The following is a 17,527-nucleotide window of genomic DNA, read 5'->3' as shown; positions in this document are numbered from 1 at the left end:
AGAAGAAAGTTTTGGCAGCTTAGGATCTTTCACTTGGCTCCTAGCTGCCAGAAAATAATATCTCTGGGCATTTTTCAAGTCCTTTTATTCCTGCCTCCCTGAGGGGTTAAGGTCATGAAGAATGTAACTTGAAGATGAGAATAAACTATAGCATTAAGAGAAGACAGTTTCTCCAGTGCCACCCAGAAACACCATTACCAAGCCAAGCCTTTGTATGAGCTGGGCTCTCTCTTCTTGTACATAAATCCAAAGGAAGCCAGATCATCAGTCTAGAAGTAATGACAGTACTTGCTTATTCCCACATCTATCAGGCTAAGTAAACAAGCGATACTCCTATGTTCAGATGAAACAGTGTAGGCCATTGTGTTCAGGGTCTGTGCTACTGATGAAAGAAGAAATAAATGGCATAAAGCCTTCAGCTACCCAGCTACCCAGCCACTTACCTCTGAGCCCCCAAATTCATCCATATCATAGGATATTTAAAAAATTCAAGAAAGATTTAGGTCTTAAATTTGCTTTGTTTTACATGGCAAGTGCCATATTTTCTACCTGTTCTCTATGTAGTTAAGGAAGACGTACCAAGATTTGAAAAGATACAGAAAACATTTTTGATAACTCTGGGCTATCAAGTGTTGGTTTTAATAGCAGGACAGATCTTCAGGAACATGCTGTGTGACTGTGTATGAACTTGGCTGCTGGTTTCCTTTGCCAGATGAAATGATGATTAATCGGGACTCAGGTGTCAGTTGTTTTATGTTACTTGTGCTCTTTGCTAACAGCTGCCTTTTTCAAGCTGTGCTTCCTACATGTCAAATGTAAACCTGAAACCACAATTTCTAGAAGGAAAATTTCAAAGTACTCATAGAGTATATCAGAATACTCAGTGTTGTTTCTGATTAAAGTACAATTAGAATATTATATAACTTAGCTGAAGTCAGTAAAGAGATAGAAGGGTTTGGAGCACGCAAAGTATTCAAGATAAAATAAAACAAAATTATTAGGTATACATACAATGTTTGTAAATATTTTAAGATAATATTTATGCAAATATTCAATGCATAAAATGCTCTTTGATATGCTAGTATCACTTTCCTTTTTTATTATGCAAAAAATAAAAATAGTTAAATATTACCGGTAGGTGAATTATAACAAATTTAAATTCTTTATTTAAAGCTTTAAAATTTTGAAGTAGGTGGTTCTTTCTTGATAAGGTCTTTAGTATTTCCTATTTGCTTTTTAATTAAAAATGCCATAAAAATTGCATTTTTATGCTTTCTTTTCACACAGCCCAAACAGAAACAACAATTCAAAAGGAAAAAGAAAGCAAAGAAAATGTTGGCCAATCTTTTTAGAAGTTGAGAAAAGCATATGCCCAAAATTTGGAGTGGACCAAAACGAATTTTTTTTCTTACCCTAGATAATAAATGTCTAATTTGGACTGTCCATGTGGCATAAGGTTCCCAAATTAAACTCTTTCAGAGATTGCCTTTTTTTAGCAAAAGAGGGGGAAGTGAGAATCAGACAACACCCAGGCTCTCTATACAACCACAGCCAAGTTTTCTAAAAACCAGTTTGGCCAATCCCCTGTAGTTCATTGCCTGACTGGGCTATATAGCAAGACTCCAGAAACTTAAAAGAACCACACAGAAGACACCTGAACAGGGCTCATCGTAACCTGGGGACTAGCCTAAAGTCTGGGAGAAAGGGAGGACTGCCCTTCTCATTTCTCTCCTAATGCCCTTTCCCAAAGCATAAACTACCTGCTTGAAACCTGCTCCCTGATAACCAAAACACAGTATCCAGGGAAGTATCTGGTGATGTGCTAAGAAAACTTCAGTGATCTAGAGGTGAAAAGGAAGCTGGGTCAACAGTCTGGTATTACTCATTTTTCATGTCCATTTACCTCCAGGTTTCTAAAACAAGTTCTTCTCCCTTCCTCCCCTCCCCCACGCCCCACCCACTCAGGTGGCAAACTTGCTGAGGCTCTTCCAGATCCCTCAGATAAGCTACGCGTCTACCAGCGCCAAACTCAGTGACAAGTCGCGCTATGATTACTTTGCCAGGACCGTGCCCCCTGACTTCTACCAGGCCAAAGCCATGGCCGAGATCTTGCGTTTCTTCAACTGGACCTATGTGTCCACAGTAGCCTCGGAGGGTGACTACGGGGAGACAGGGATCGAGGCCTTCGAGCAGGAAGCCCGCCAGCGCAACATCTGCATCGCCACAGCGGAGAAGGTGGGTCGCTCCAACATCCGCAAGTCCTACGACAGCGTGATCCGCGAGCTGCTGCAGAAGCCCAATGCACGCGTCGTCGTGCTCTTCATGCGCAGCGATGACTCGCGTGAACTCATCGCCGCCGCCAGCCGCGCCAATGCCTCATTCACCTGGGTGGCCAGCGACGGCTGGGGAGCACAGGAGAGCATCGTCAAGGGCAGCGAGCACGTGGCCTACGGCGCCATCACGCTGGAGCTGGCCTCACACCCCGTCCGCCAGTTCGACCGCTACTTCCAGAGCCTCAACCCCTACAACAACCACCGGAACCCCTGGTTCCGGGACTTCTGGGAGCAGAAGTTCCAGTGCAGCCTCCAGAACAAGCGGAACCACCGGCGCATGTGCGACAAGCACCTGGCCATCGACAACAGCAACTACGAGCAAGAATCCAAGATCATGTTTGTGGTGAACGCTGTGTACGCCATGGCTCATGCCCTACACAAAATGCAGCGCACCCTCTGTCCCAACACCACCAAGCTTTGCGACGCTATGAAGATTCTGGACGGGAAGAAGTTGTACAAGGACTATTTGCTGAAAATCAACTTCACAGGTAAGTGAGGAGCCTTTACTCATCTTCTGTGGGGTAAACAGGTGGTATCAAATAGGAATCAAATACTCTGTCCCTGACCCAGAAATCTTTGTTTCGGGGCCACAAAAAGGGTTCACACTGTTAAATATTTCAAGATGCAATATGATGGCCATGATGTTCTTACTTATTTTTGAGTGAATATCTTCGCTGATACACTACATGAAATTGAAAGGCTCCCTAGACTAGGGTGATCTGTGGTAGCTGCCTGTATGTGGGCCACGCTACATTTGCTCTCTTTCTTGTTAGCTATGGGGTATGACATGTGTGATATGGGCATTTAATCTTCTTTAGCAGAACTGGCAACTCTCTAAGGAACATGAACTTCCAAGCCTTCCTTGTGGGTGATTTGAGCAAAAGAATCTCATAACTTTCACAGTGGATGAGAGAAAAAAGTCACTGTTTTCACAGAGCTTAATTAGGGGCAAAAAAGGGAAAAATACTCAGACCATGGTGATTTCCAGGCATTTTAGTTTAATTATATACAGAAACATTTCCATGTCAACATTAAGAATTGTAGATTTTCTCAAATGATGTGATGAAATGAAACTTTTTCTGGGAGCCTGAGTATAAACAAATTAAAGGCTGATGGAAGTCATTCCAATAGAATAGTGAATAGGCAAAGGTGTATTTGAAGTGGCTTTTGTTTTCTCTTCATTTGATTCTAAATATGGTAAAGCATTTCTAAAGATAGCATTGCATTTCAGTGCATTAGTAGCATAAAAAGCACAACATTTTTAGGTTTGCATTCTCTAAGAAGGCACATGTGATACATTAAAGTGCTGGTTCGGAGGACTTTAGCTTTACCCCCAAATCATTAATGGTAAGTAATATTATAGAGCACAAAAAAACTTGATGCCAGAAAATATTACAATGATAAAATGCTTTCATTTGCCTAAATTGCTAATAATCATCTCCCATGCCATTAGGGCATCATTCAAATCTACATAGTCTGTTTCAATTGGTTTCTCCCCCAAGACATGAAAATTTGCATGTTCAAATCATCCTGTTATTGGAGTAAGTGGCAGTTCTCACATCTCCTCTATAGGATCACTTGGCAGTCATATGACCTAAAAAAATCACTGGTAGGACTTATGCCCATTGGTTCCTACTCCAAAATTCTAATTCCTAAACCAGCCTTGAAAATAAGAACAAATTTATCTGCCTGCGTTTTGCACATCTTTTCCTCATTCTACCTAGAGGGAGCCAAAAGTAGTAGAAATCAGTTATGTCAATATTTTCTCTTATTCATCTACTAGAGATGTCTCTTACCATTGGAATGACTGTTTATAAGTGGCAAAGATTAAACTCTTTCTATGCCCTGTATTCCCACAAGTGCATTCCATATAGAAATAACAAATATATATTTTATATATAATATCAAATCACCATTTATCTCAAAATCCCAGATCAGTTTCCACTGACATATCCAAAAAATAAGAATGGACCACAGAATTAGTAAAAAATAGTATCTTTGCTCTAAATATAAATGAATTTCACAGGTATCTGTAAATACCACCTACAATGCACTTAAGTCTTACAGATAAATAAGATAAGCAGCCTCCCTACCCACTTCTCACTACCCTCGAGTTTATTATTGATCTTTATTCCCTACATATATTCATTAACTTTATTATTCTAGTCCATCCCTCACTCCTCAGTATGCAAATATACAAATCTATCTGCTCATCAGCAGCTACTATAGAGGGAGTTCTTATATTTCAGAGAGCCCTTGCAAGGTATTTTATATAACCAAATATTTTCCTTCATTTCCCAGACTGAGTCTTAAATGGCAAAGAAAAGTGAAGGAATAAGGCCATTATTTGGATAAATGAAACAAAAGTATCTTCTTTTTGTCTGTCTTGTTCAATTACTGGCTTTGATTCTACAATTTGGTTCAGCTTTGTAAACTTGACCACAAAGTGCTATTTTAGCCTTTTCACTTTGTTCAACATTACCAATAATTCTCCACCTCTGAAGACAAAAGGGTGAAAACCAGGTGGAAACTACAGAGAAGACAGGGAACTTAGACCAGCCCCCACTGCCACAATGCTTAGTAATGTGGGAATTGGACCAGAAAGTACCTTACTATGAGAGGACATTGAGATGCTAAAGGAGCTAAATATGTATATTTTAAAAATAAGGTTAACCTAGTTATCTCTTGAAAAGTAGGTTTTGTTTTACATTTTTTTTCTGAAATAGTATCTCTGTTTTTCTAATTTGAATATTGACCCAATGGACTAAGTACAATAGTAAACAGCAAACAATCTTTGCTCAAATGGGTTAAAAAAGTCCTCTTCCAGACATCTGCTTGTACTTAGCGCATTTACTCAAAGATTGTTCTGACAAAGGACAGTTGCACCCAACCTCCTAAGGGCTCTACTCATTACAGGATGGAAAAGCTAAGCCTCCTGAGACTTTTAACTACATAAATTAAAATACTCTGGTTCCTCAGTACGTTCCTACTAGCTAGTTCCAGCACTGGCCAACATGAGTATCCTTGGAGTTAACCCAGTTTGATATTCCTTTTACAAAAAGAGATTTTTGCAGAACTATAGTTTGTAAAACATTCTTCAGAAGAGTGAGCTCTCCCGTCATAGGTTCTAACCACTATCTACCTCTTGCTATGCACCCTATATTCACCCTTCCTTCCATAAGACTACTTGCAGTTCCCCAAGTACATCATACCTTTACTTTTGTCCTTGTATCTTCTGTACATGAGATGTACATGTAATGTGTATGTGTGTTTCCTTCACCTAGAACCTCTCCCCCGTCCCCATCTACCCTAACTAGTACCTTCACTCACTCGGTCTCCATTGCTACCACCCTGGTCCTAGCCACCAAGCCATCTCTAGGCTACAGTTCTACAACAGCCTCCTAACTGATTCACTCTGGCCCCTCTCCAGCCCAGCCTCCACAATCCATTCTCTCCACAGCAGCCAGGATGCCCTTTTAAAACTTAAATCAGAGCAAGTCACCTCTCTACTCACAAACCCTTGGAGAGTTCCCCATTTCACCCAAAACTAAAAGTCAAAAAGTCTTTGCAATGCCCTACAGATGTCTTCCCGGATCCACTTCTTCCCTGTCCTTCTTGCTCTCCTGTCATGACCTTTCATTCCCCCTGCCTCCCTTCACTCCAGCCATCCTTGTTTCCAAAGTCAGGGCTCTTTCCACTGGCAGCTCTAGCCATCTGTAATGCCCAATCCCCAGATATCTCTATGGCTAGTCAGTTCCCTTACTTCCTTCGGGCCTTTACTTTAATGTTAGCTTTTCAGAGACCCACCAGGCAATCCTTCTGGAAGTTGTAATTCACCGCCGCTACCCCACCACAGGCATCCCTATTTCTCTCTAAGCTGCTCTACTTCTTTTATACACAGTGATTTTTTCCCCTTTTCTCTTATACCACCTCATTTATTTTCATGTATATTCTCCACTGTTTGATCTTCATACTTGAATATAAACGCCATGAAAACAGAAACTGTTATCAGTTTTTTCACTGACAGAGCTCAAGCATAATGGGTGCTCAGTATTTGTTGGTTACGAATATCACTTGACACCCAAACTCATATTTCCTTCTCGGTCTCCACTACTACATTGTGAGCTTTTTTAAGGCAGAGAACGTATGTTTCATCTCTGATCTCAAATACACAGCATCTGGTATAGAGTGGGCATTATATAAATGTTTACTGAAGGAATAAGGAATGAGAAAAACAATCAATAGATTTATAATATTCTTTTTATAAAAATTTAATGTATATACTGTGTTCACTAACAAGTGAATTTCAACAAAGTATATGACTTCTAGAATGGCTTGCATTTACTCAAACACTGTCCTTTACTTAAACACTGTCCTATCATTGTATTTAAGATCAATTTAAAACCTAACAGCAATAGCTCTGGCTCTGTTATCCATCTCTGTTTTACAGATGAAGCCCCAAAACTCACAGTGATTTGCCCAAGGTCATCATCTGGTTAGTGGCAGGAACAAAGACTGAAATCCAGTCACCGGGTCTGAGGCTGCTTTCACCAAGGACCCTGGGATGTTGAGGTCTTTAAGGCCAAATACCCAACATCATTTCTGACATATATTAGAACTTAATGGTATGTTGACTGAAGGAAGGCAAGACAGTCAACAGTTAAGTTTGAAATATGTTTCTTTCTGGGCTCTTTCTTATGATTCCTTTAATGCTCCCGGGCCACTTCTCCAATTAGTTGGAGCTGAGATGGTTCATAAAACACCCACACTTTGTTAGCTGAGCCTTAGAATCTAAACCTTAGGATATTAAAAAATTTTTTTCAAAGCTCTTTTTTGTTGTTAGTAAAGTGATTTCCATCTGAAAGGGCCATATCATCCAGAATTCTGAAAGAAATATTTAAATGCGAATTGTTCGTTGACATTTGACTCTTCATAATTGACTTTGAATGAATTCCATGTGCTAGTCATGTAAAAGGAAAGCTTAAACTACCAAGTGAGTTAGAAAGAGATGAAGTAGAGAGGGATATTAAACATCCACAGCCATGCAATATCACTCTCTGCTGTGTGTTCACAGTACAGTGCAATCTCTTTTTATTCGGAGACCAATTCCAGAAAGTGGAGGAGAATAAAATCACTGAGTGACAAAAGGCCTTCCCCAAAGATGAACTCGCCCCTACCTCTCAATTGACAGAGGTGGAAATTCAGAATGTCAGTATTATTATCTTCACTTACTGAACCACATAAAAGTGAACTCAACTGTCAGAATGATGTGGAAACCGGAGTATACCCAATTCAAAAGAAAAAAGGAAGAGCTCCCACTTACTGAACATACTGCCAGGGGTGCTCCAAGACACATCCACTGTTGAGGAGGCATTCTCTTGGAAACAACACTCATAGCATTCCTCTGTGTGATTCGCTGGGGTGGGTGGGCTAGAATGTTTAAGGGAAAAACTGAGAACTTGGCACAATAGGAAATATATCCAAGATCACATAATGAAATACGTCACGTGGTAGTCATTCATTCCACAGATGTGATTAGACTTCATGCTGGGACCTGGGGACACAGCAGTGAACAGGAGCAATGCAGTCCCTGCTTCCTAGAGCCACTCAAGTATAGAAGCAGGATGATCAGGGCCTGCAGTATTAGGGTCTTGCCCTAGTCTCTGTGTTCTAAGTTTTCATTTTGAATTAGAAAATTATTATGTATCTTAAGGTAAGCCCAGAAGAAATTTCCAGCTCACTGGACATATCTCCCAGGGTTTTACTTGCAAGCAAAGGGGTCAACTCTTATGCTGGACTTGTGGTCCTAATAGGACTGATAATAGGACACACAACAATGACAGTTTTTGTTGTTCTTGCTCATTTGGTTGGTTGCTTGTTTTTTTTCTTTTTTCTTTTTTTTGGGGGGAGGTGGAAGGTCTTGAGGTGAGGTACACTCATCTCTTGGTGTCAGCAAGGAGGCAGACTGCTGAGATCAGAGACCTGGAGCCTGGTGGGGATGGTGCAGCCTTGTTCTTATGTTTACAATTCTCCACACCAGAGGCAGAAAATGAGTAGTCCAGCCTCTCTGTCCCACTCACCTCTGCATCTGACTCATCCAGTAGGTCCAAGGATCACTCCTTGTTGAGACTATAATCACAGAACACAGGCCAGGAAGGGCAGATTTTCTGGAACACTGCACTCCAAGGAATATGTTTGAGCTGGCCCCAAACCAGCAAGGCTCTCCTCTTGAAAAGTACAGGCCATCCAAGGCACAGTGAGGAAGCCAAAATGGTAATGGCCACATCTTTAGATGAATGGGCTTTGAAGTCCCTGAAAGAGCAAACTGCTCTTGATCTTGCTTCCTCTCCTGGAACATTTGTAGTTCCCACAAAAGCACAGAAACTTGTTCCAGCACTACTGATCAAAAGCATTTCCAAAATGTAAAGATAAATATCCTGTATTTCTTTCTTCCCTTTTCTTTCTGGTCAGCTTCCTGGGGTCATAGGAATAAGATTTAAACCCCCAAAGGACACCACTAATGTGGTTACTTATTTGTTTATGCACCATGCATCTGTGCTTTGGTGTCTTAGAAGCTTGAGAAATGATTCTCATTTTAAGGTCACACGGTGGAGAACAGGAGTCTCTAGAAGACCTCATTTTCCACTTGGCCCTGAGCTTTCTGCTGCTGCTGCTTATTATTCTTATCATATAGCTGTTATTATTTAATAATCCTTATGATTCATTTGAAGAGCCATCCTATCTACGAAGCAGAAAAAAGTAATCACTCCTCATGAAGTATGAAAGAAGTGAATTCTACCACCTTGCTAACCAGAAAAAAGAACAATAAATAAGCTATCTTCTAGATGTTTCCGGGCTTTTTGGACATTGTGGTATATTTATAGGAATATCATTTGCAAAGGTGTCTAGAGATTGAGGAAAATACTCTGAGCATTTTCTAACACTATAGCTAACATGTAGTTTAAAAATAAGTTCAGCCTATGTTCCTGACCTTTGGGACACCTGGTGTTATCCCACAATAACCTAGTCTTTCAAGGTTTCTAATCTCAGTTGAATGGGAAACACGTTTTTCTACTTCATCTACCTTTGTGCTACTACTCATCTTCAACAGAACACTAGAGAGCCAAAATAGATAAAGTGTTTCTGATAGATTCAAAAAAAATTTCTGCTCATTATGGCCATCATATTCTTAAATAGAGACTTTTCTGTGCAGAATTTAAAAGATTAAACTGTCATCAAATGATGTAGGAGATTATGGGGGATCCTTCTCAGAGTTGGGTTTGGTAAACCTTCCTAGGAACCTAAGGGAACACTCCTAATACTGAGCAGCGAGCACAGCTTCTAGAGATTAAGGATGTGAGGTTGCATCCTGAGGAGCAGGCACTGAGGAGGAAGGCTAAAGAACTCAACACCAGGTCACCATTCTCACCTCCCTCTTATTTTAAATGTTCAATGAGTGTCCATACTGTTGTTAGTCACTCTATATGATGTCTCCAGGAAAGATTACATAGTCATCCTTCACATTTTTTCTCCCAACCTCTAGCATTATACCTGAAGTAGTATAAGCCCTCATTTGTATCTAGTTCATTCCAAAACTATGATGGTGAAAAGGATTTATCCCACTGTCTCGGATAAATTAGAATTTGATAAGGTGGCTGAGTCCCCAGAAGTTAGACTACTCAGTAACATTTTGGAGTATTTAAAAACTTAATTCCATTAAAAAAATTATAAACAATTTCACTAGCACAGAGTTGATTACATATTACATTTCCAAAATAGTATCTCCAATACAAAATTATGTTCATACACATACTAACCTGAACCAAAGATGATTAGATATTCTATGGCCATTAATATGCTTTTATTTTTTAATTTTTTAAAATTTTATTCCAGCTCTACTAAGATAAAATCGACATATAACTTTTTTTGGATAATTTTTTTCCATTTTATTTTATTTCTTTTCCATGTTCCAGCATTCACTGTTTATGCACCACACCCAGTCCTCCATGCAATATGTGCCCTCCATAATACCCACCACCAGGTTCACCCAACCTTCCACTCCCCTCCCCTCCAAAACCCTCAGTTTGTTTCTCAGAGTCCACAGTCTTTCATGGTTCATCTCCCCCTCCAATTTCCCTCAAATCCTTTCTCCTCTCCATCTCCCAATGTCCTCCATGTTATTCCTTATGCTCCACAAGTAAGTGAAACCATATGATACTTGGCACTCTCTGTTTGATTTATTTCACTCAACATTGTCTCTTCCAGTCCCATCCATGTTGATACAAAAGATGGGTATTCATCCTGATGGAGGCATAATACTCCATTGTATTTGTGGACCGTATCTTCTTCATCCATTTGTCCATTAAAGGGCATCTTGGTTTTTTCCACAGTTTGGCAACTGTGCCCATTGCCACTATGAATATTGGGATACAGATGGCCCTTCTTTTCAGTACCTCAGTATCATTGAGGTATATACCCAGTAGTGCAATTGTAGGGTCACAGGGAAGCTCTATTTTTAATTTTTTAAGGACTCTCCACACTGTTTTCCAAAGTGGCTGCACCAACTTGCATTCTCACCAACAGTATAAGAGCGCTCCCCTTTCTCCACTTCCTCTCCTACACTTGCTGTCTTGTTAATTTTGCCCATTCTAACTGGTTTTGATTTGAATCTCCCTGATGACTAGTGATGATGAACATTTTTTCATGTGTCTGTTAGCCATTTATGTATCTGCTTTGGGGAAATGTCTGTTCATGTCTTTTGCCCATTTTTTTTTAATTTTTTAAATTTATTTTCAGCATAACAGTATTCATTGTTTTTGCACCACACCCAGTGCTCCATGCAATCCGTGCCCTCACCAATACCCACCACCTGGTTCCCCCAACCTCCCACCCCCCCCTTCAAACCCCTCAGATTGTTTTTCAGAGTCCATAGTCTCTCATGGTTCACCTCCCCTTCCAATTTCCCTCAACTCCCTTCTCTTCTCTAACTCCCCTTGCCCTCCATGCTATTTGTTATGCTCCACAAATAAGTGAAACCATATGATAATTGACTCTCTCTGCTTGACTTATTTCACTCAGCATAATCTCTTCCAGTCCCATCAATGTTGATACAAAAGTTGGGTATTCATCCTTTCTGATGGAAGCATAATACTCCATAGTGTATATGGACCACATCTTCCTTATCCATTCATCCGTTGAAGGGCATCTTGGTTCTTTCCACGGTTTGGCGACCGTGGCCATTGCTGCTATAAACATTGGGGTACAGATGGCCCTTCTTTTCACTACATCTGTATCTTTGGGGTAAATACCCAGTAGTGCAATTGCACGGTCATAGGGAAGCTCTATTTTTAATTTCTTAAGGAATCTCCACACTGTTCTCCAAAGTGGCTGCACCAACTTGCATTCCCACCAACAGTGTTAGAGAGTTCCCCTTTCTCTACATCCTCTCCAGCACTTGTTGTTTACTGTCTTGTTGATTTTGGCCATTCTAACTGGTGTAAGGTGATAGGTATCTCAATGTGGTTTTGATTTGAATCTCCCTCATGGCTAATGGTGATGAACATTTTTTCATGTGTCTATTAGCCATCTGTATGTCTTCTTTGGAGAAGTGTCTGTTCATCTCTTCTGCCCATTTTTTGACATGATTATCTGTTTTGTGTGTTTTGAGTTTAAGGAGTTCTTTAAAGATCTTGGATATCAGCCCTTTGTCTGTACTGTCATTTGTGAATGCCTTCTCCGATTCCGTGGGCTGTTTTGTTGACTGCTTCCTTTGCTGTGCAGAAGCTTGTGATCTTGATTAAGTCCCAAAAGTTCATTTTCGCTTTTATTTCCTTTGCCTTTGGAGACATCTCTTGAAAGAAGTTGCTGTGGCTGATGTCAAAGAGATTACGGTCTATGTACTTCTCTAGGATTTTGACAGATTCCTGCCTCACATTGAGCTCTTTTATCCATTTCGAGTTTATCTTTGTATGGTGTAAGAGAATGGTTTAGTTTCATTCTTCTACATGTAACTATCCAATTTTCCCAAGAGAATGGTTTTGTTTTTCCCCGACTGTATATTTTTTCCTCTTTTGTCCAAGATTATTTGACCATAGAGTTGAGGATCCATATCCAGGCTCTCTACTCTGTTCCACTGGTCTATGTTTCTATTTTTGTGACAGTACCATGCTGTCTTGATGATCTCAGCTTTGTAGTAAAGTTTGAAATCAGGCAACGTGATGCCCCCCAGTTTTGTTTTTCTTTTTCAACATTTCCTTAGCAATTTGGGGTCTCTTCTGGGTCCATACAAATTTTAGAATTGTTTATTCCAGCTCTTTGAAAAATGCCAGGGGAATTTTGATGGAGATGGCACTGTAAGTATTGATTGCTCTAGGCAGTATAGATATTTTAACAATGTTTATTCTTCTGATCCATGAGCATGGAATGGTCTTCCATCTTTCTGTGTCTTCTTCAATTTCTTTAATAAGTGTTCTGTAGTTCCTCAAGTACAGATCCTTTACCTCTTTAGTTACGTTTATTCCCAGTTATCTTATGGTTCTTGGTGCTATGGTAAATGGAACTGATTCTCTAATTTCCCTGTCTATATTTTCATTGTTATTGTGTAAGAAAGCAACTGATTTCTGTACATTGATTTTGTATCCTGCAACATTACTGAATTGCTGTATGAGTTCAAGTAGTTTAAGGGTGGAGTCTTTTGGGTTTTCCATATAAAGTATCATGTCATCTGTGAAGAGAGTTTGACTTCTTCATTGCCAATTTGAATACATTTGTTTCTTTCTTTTTTCTGATTGCTGTTGCTAGGATTTCTAGTACCATGTTGAACAAGAGTGGCGAGAGTGGACATCCTTGTCATGTTCCTAATCTCAAAGGGAAAGCTGTCAGCTTTTCCCCATTGAGGATGATATTCGCTGTGGGTTTTTCATAGATAGATTTTATGAAGTCGAGGAATCTCAACTCTATCCTCTATACTTTGAATTGTTTTAATCAGGAACGGATGCTGTATCTTGTCAAATGCTTTTTCTGCATCAATTGAGAGAACCATGTGGTTCTTCTCTCTTCTCTTATTGATTTGTTCTATCACACTGATTGATTTGCGAATGTTGAACCACCCTTGTATCACAGGGATAGATCCCACCTGGTCATGGTGGATAATCTTTTTAATGTACTATTGAATCCTATTAGCTAGGATCTTGTTCAGAATCTTAGCATTCATATTCATCAGGGATATTGGTTTGAAATTCTCCTTTTTGGTGGAGTCTTTGCCTGATTTTGGGATCAGGGTAATGAAGACACTTTGGTCCAAAACCTATGGGCTGCAACAAAGGCGGTCCTAAGGAGGAAATACATAACCATCCAAGCCTCCCTCAAAAAACCTGAAAAATCCAGAGTATACCAGCTCTCTTTACACCTTAAAGAACTTGAGAATCAACAACAAATTAAGCCAACCCCACACACAAGAAGGAAAATAATAAGATTAGAGCAGAGATCAACGAGATAGAAACTAGAGATATAGTGGAACACATCAACGAAACTAGAAGCTGGTTTTTTGAAAAATCAGTAAGATCGATAAGCCACTGGCCAAACTAATCCAAAAGAAAAGAGAAAGGACCTAAATTAATAAAATTATGAAGGAAAAGGAAGAGATCAAAACTAACAAGAAGGAAATAGAAACAATCATCAGAAATTATTATCGACAATTATATGCCAATTAAGTTAAGCAACCTAGATGAACGGATGCGTTCCTGGAAACCTATAAACTTCCAAAACTGAATCAGGAAGAAATTGACAACCTGAATAGACCAGTATCTAGTAACGAGATTGAAGCAGTGATCAAAAACCTCCCAAAAAACAAGAGTCCAGGACCTGACAGATTCCCTGGAGAATTCTACCAAACATTCAAAGAAGTTATACCTATTCTCCTGAAGCTGTTTCAAAAAATAGAAACAGAAGGAAAATTTCCAGACTCTTTCTATGAAGACATAACTTTTTTAAGTGTAAGGGGTACAATGTGTTGACTAATATCTCCATCCCATCACATAATTACTATTACTTTTTTGTAGTAAGTACATTTAAAAACTACTCTCTTAGCAACTTTCAAGCATATAATATATTATTATTAACTATAGTCCCCATGCTGTACATTAGGTCCCCAGAACTTATTCATCTTGCAACTACAATTTCTATTATTTGACCAACATCTCCTCCAATTCCCTAGCCCCTTGTAAACAACCATTCTAATTGTTTCTATGAGCTCAGCTTTTTTAGAGTTTGCATATAAGTGATATCATACAATATTTGTCTTTCTCTCTCTTACTTCATTTAGCATAATGTTTGTAAGATCATTTACGTGTCACAAATGGCAGGATTTCTTTCTTTCTCATGGCTGAGTAGCATATACATCTTATTTATCCCTTCATCAGTTGATAATTTGGTGGTTTACATATCCTGGGTATTGTAAATAATGCTGTAATGAACGTTGGAGTGTAGAAATTTCAATATCCCGTTTTCATTTCCCTTGGAAACATACCTAGAAGTGGGATGACTGGGTAATTCAGTAGTGTTTTTGTTTTTTATATATATATTTTGTGAGAAACCTCCATATTGTTTGTCATAGTAGCTATACCAGTTTACATTCCTACCAAGAGCATACAAGAATTACCTTTTCTCCATATCCTTGCTGACACTTGTTACCTCTTGTCTGTTCAATGACAGTCATTCCAACAGGTATGTGGTTACATCTTATGGTTTTGATTTGCATCTCCCTCATGATTACAGACGCTGAACATCTTTTCATGTACCAGCTATTTTAATATCTTCTTTGTAAAAATATTTATTTGCCCATTTTTAATTGGATTGTCTGTCGCCATTGAGTTGTGTGAGCTCTTAATAATATGTTAAATATTAACCCTTTATGACACAGACAGTTGGCAAAGTTCTCCCATTCCATGGGTTCCCTTTTCATTTTGCTGATGGTTTTCTTTGCTGTGCAAAAACCTTTTTATTCAATGTAGTTTCACTTGTTTATTTTTGCTTTTGCTGCCTTTGTTTTTGGTGTCTAATAAAAAACCTCATACCATGACTGAGGCCAAGGAGTTTACTCCCTATGTTTTTTTCTAGAAGTTTTATGGTAGTAGGTCTTATAGTCAAGTGATTTTTATCCTTTCTTTTGTTAATGTGGTATAACACATTGATTTATAGATGTTGAAGCATCCTTGCATCCTTGGAATAAATTCCACTTGATCTAATGATGTGGAATCCTTTTAATTTACTATTGGGTTTGGTTTGCTAATATCTTCAAGATTTCTGCATCTCTGTTCATCAGGTAGGAATATTGGCTTGCAATTTTTTTCTTGTGTGTCCTTGTCTGATTTTGCTATTGAGGTAATTCTTTATAAAATGAGTTTGGAAGCGTTCCCTCTTCTGTTTTTTGGGAAGAAATTAAGAATAATGGTATTAACTCTTTTTTAATGTTTGGTAGAATTCACCAGTGAAGCCATCTGGTCATGGACTTTTATTTGTTGGGAGGTTTCTGATTATGGATTCAATCTCCTTACTAATAATGGGTTTGCTCAGATTTTCTATTTCTTCATGATTCAGCCTGGGTTGTATGTTCCTAGGAATTTATTTAATTCTTCTAGGTTTTTCAGTTTGTTGGCATGTAACTGTTCATAGTAGACTCTTATGGTCCTCTGTGTTTGTGTGGTATCAGTTTTAATGTTTTCTCTTGCATTTTTTATTTTATGTATTTATTGTATGTAGTTAGACCCCTTCCAGGGAGTAACTAGGTGATGGATGTTTTCTGTCTGCTCCCTCTGCCCTGAACCCTGGAGTAATAGCTACAGTGAGAGATGTCCATTAATAACAGCTTCTCTGTTTACTGTGCATTTTGTTGTCACAAGTCCTGTTGGCTCTCTTGTTGTCACAAGCCGTTAGGGGGCCCTTCCCTCAGGTGGAAGTCTTAAAAGTTGGGATGTTATATGCTGAGTCCAAATCCCTTACTCCCCTGGAAGAAGCTGAAGCTGGGGGTTCCCTCCTGACTGTGTGATGCTGTGCTAGGGGTGGAGTTTATGGCAAAAGTGCATCTCAGCCCTTCCTATCCATTTCAATGTAAGTGTTTTTTTGTTCGCTCAATGTATAGACATCACTCAGCTGATTTCTGGATTTCTTTAGAGGAAAATGCTCCATGTATAACTGTAAATTTAGTGTGTCCATGGGGAAGGAGAGTTCAGGAGCTTCCTATGTCACTTTCTTTAAAGACTGCCATCTGGTTTCATTCTTACAACCAAGAATCCTGATGAGTATAGTATAATTCCTTTATGAATGTTTGTCTCCTAGTGGCCATTAATAACTTGCCCATTCATTCATTCCTCCTAGCAGATATGCAATGAGTTAACGAAAGTTTTTAAAATATCATAGAAAAAAATTTAGGCAATTGAATGTGACTTTAAGTAGTGAACCAGTTCAGAAAACCTCATTATTTCTATTTAAGTTGTAGAATGAATTTATCATGTGTAGAACCCAAGTGAACATTTGTTTGAGAGCCACTGGTCTAGGTCACATAGATTCATTTTTGAGATAAGACTATACCCTCTATCTCTACAAGAACTCCATTGGCTATTTCTCATATTTGACCACTGCAAACTTCTTACATAATTCATTTTTCATGGCAAAGCACTAACAGAATTAGGAATTCCTAGTGCTGCTAGGGAAAAAATTTTTTTAAATATGGAGAGGATTTGTGCACTTTTCAAAGAATCTTTAGTATTCAGTGCAATTTAGTGTTAGATCCTACAGAAGATGAGAAAAAATGAGTAAGTAAGTTCTTTCTGCCCTCAAGTAGCTGCACAGTTAGTACAGGCAATTCAAAAAGATAGCTTTTACAGCCCAGCAGTTTATCTTGGGCATCTTGAAAGGGTCTAGTAGCATAGTACAGACATACAAAGGAGGGGTCAGCAGTGAGCAGGGAGTTAGGAAAGACTTCCTAAAAGATGTAACACTGGGTATGAGTAAGATTTGTCAAGAAGGAGGGAGAGAGAAAAAGATTTTCAAAGTGAAGAGACTATGCCACACAGGCATGTTCATAAATTTTCAAATGTTTTACTTCTGTTTAACCTGTATTAAAGTTCAGAGCTCCTTTGGAAACTAAGATTAAATTGAAACGGTAAAGTATTGATCTGCTTTTTAGATTAAATCTA

General features: G+C 39.0%; 1 protein-coding gene across 2 annotated transcripts in view; it reads left to right on the top strand.

Moving 5' to 3' along the window:
* The window catches only part of GRM3 (glutamate metabotropic receptor 3), a 226,577-nt gene that overhangs the window by 147,267 nt on the left and 61,783 nt on the right, over window positions 1–17,527 (top strand). For both annotated transcript variants that reach the window (XM_059396940.1, XM_059396941.1), the window contains exon 3: window positions 1,966–2,821. In XM_059396940.1, coding sequence (XP_059252923.1) covers window positions 1,966–2,821 — 856 coding nt within the window. The remainder of the gene's footprint in view (window positions 1–1,965; window positions 2,822–17,527) is intronic.

Source organism: Mustela nigripes, chromosome 4 (genome assembly GCF_022355385.1).
Source record: "Mustela nigripes isolate SB6536 chromosome 4, MUSNIG.SB6536, whole genome shotgun sequence".
NCBI lineage: Eukaryota > Metazoa > Chordata > Mammalia > Carnivora > Mustelidae > Mustela > Mustela nigripes.
Note: the sequence above shows the minus strand (reverse complement) of the source record. Positions and strands in the feature narration are given on the sequence as shown.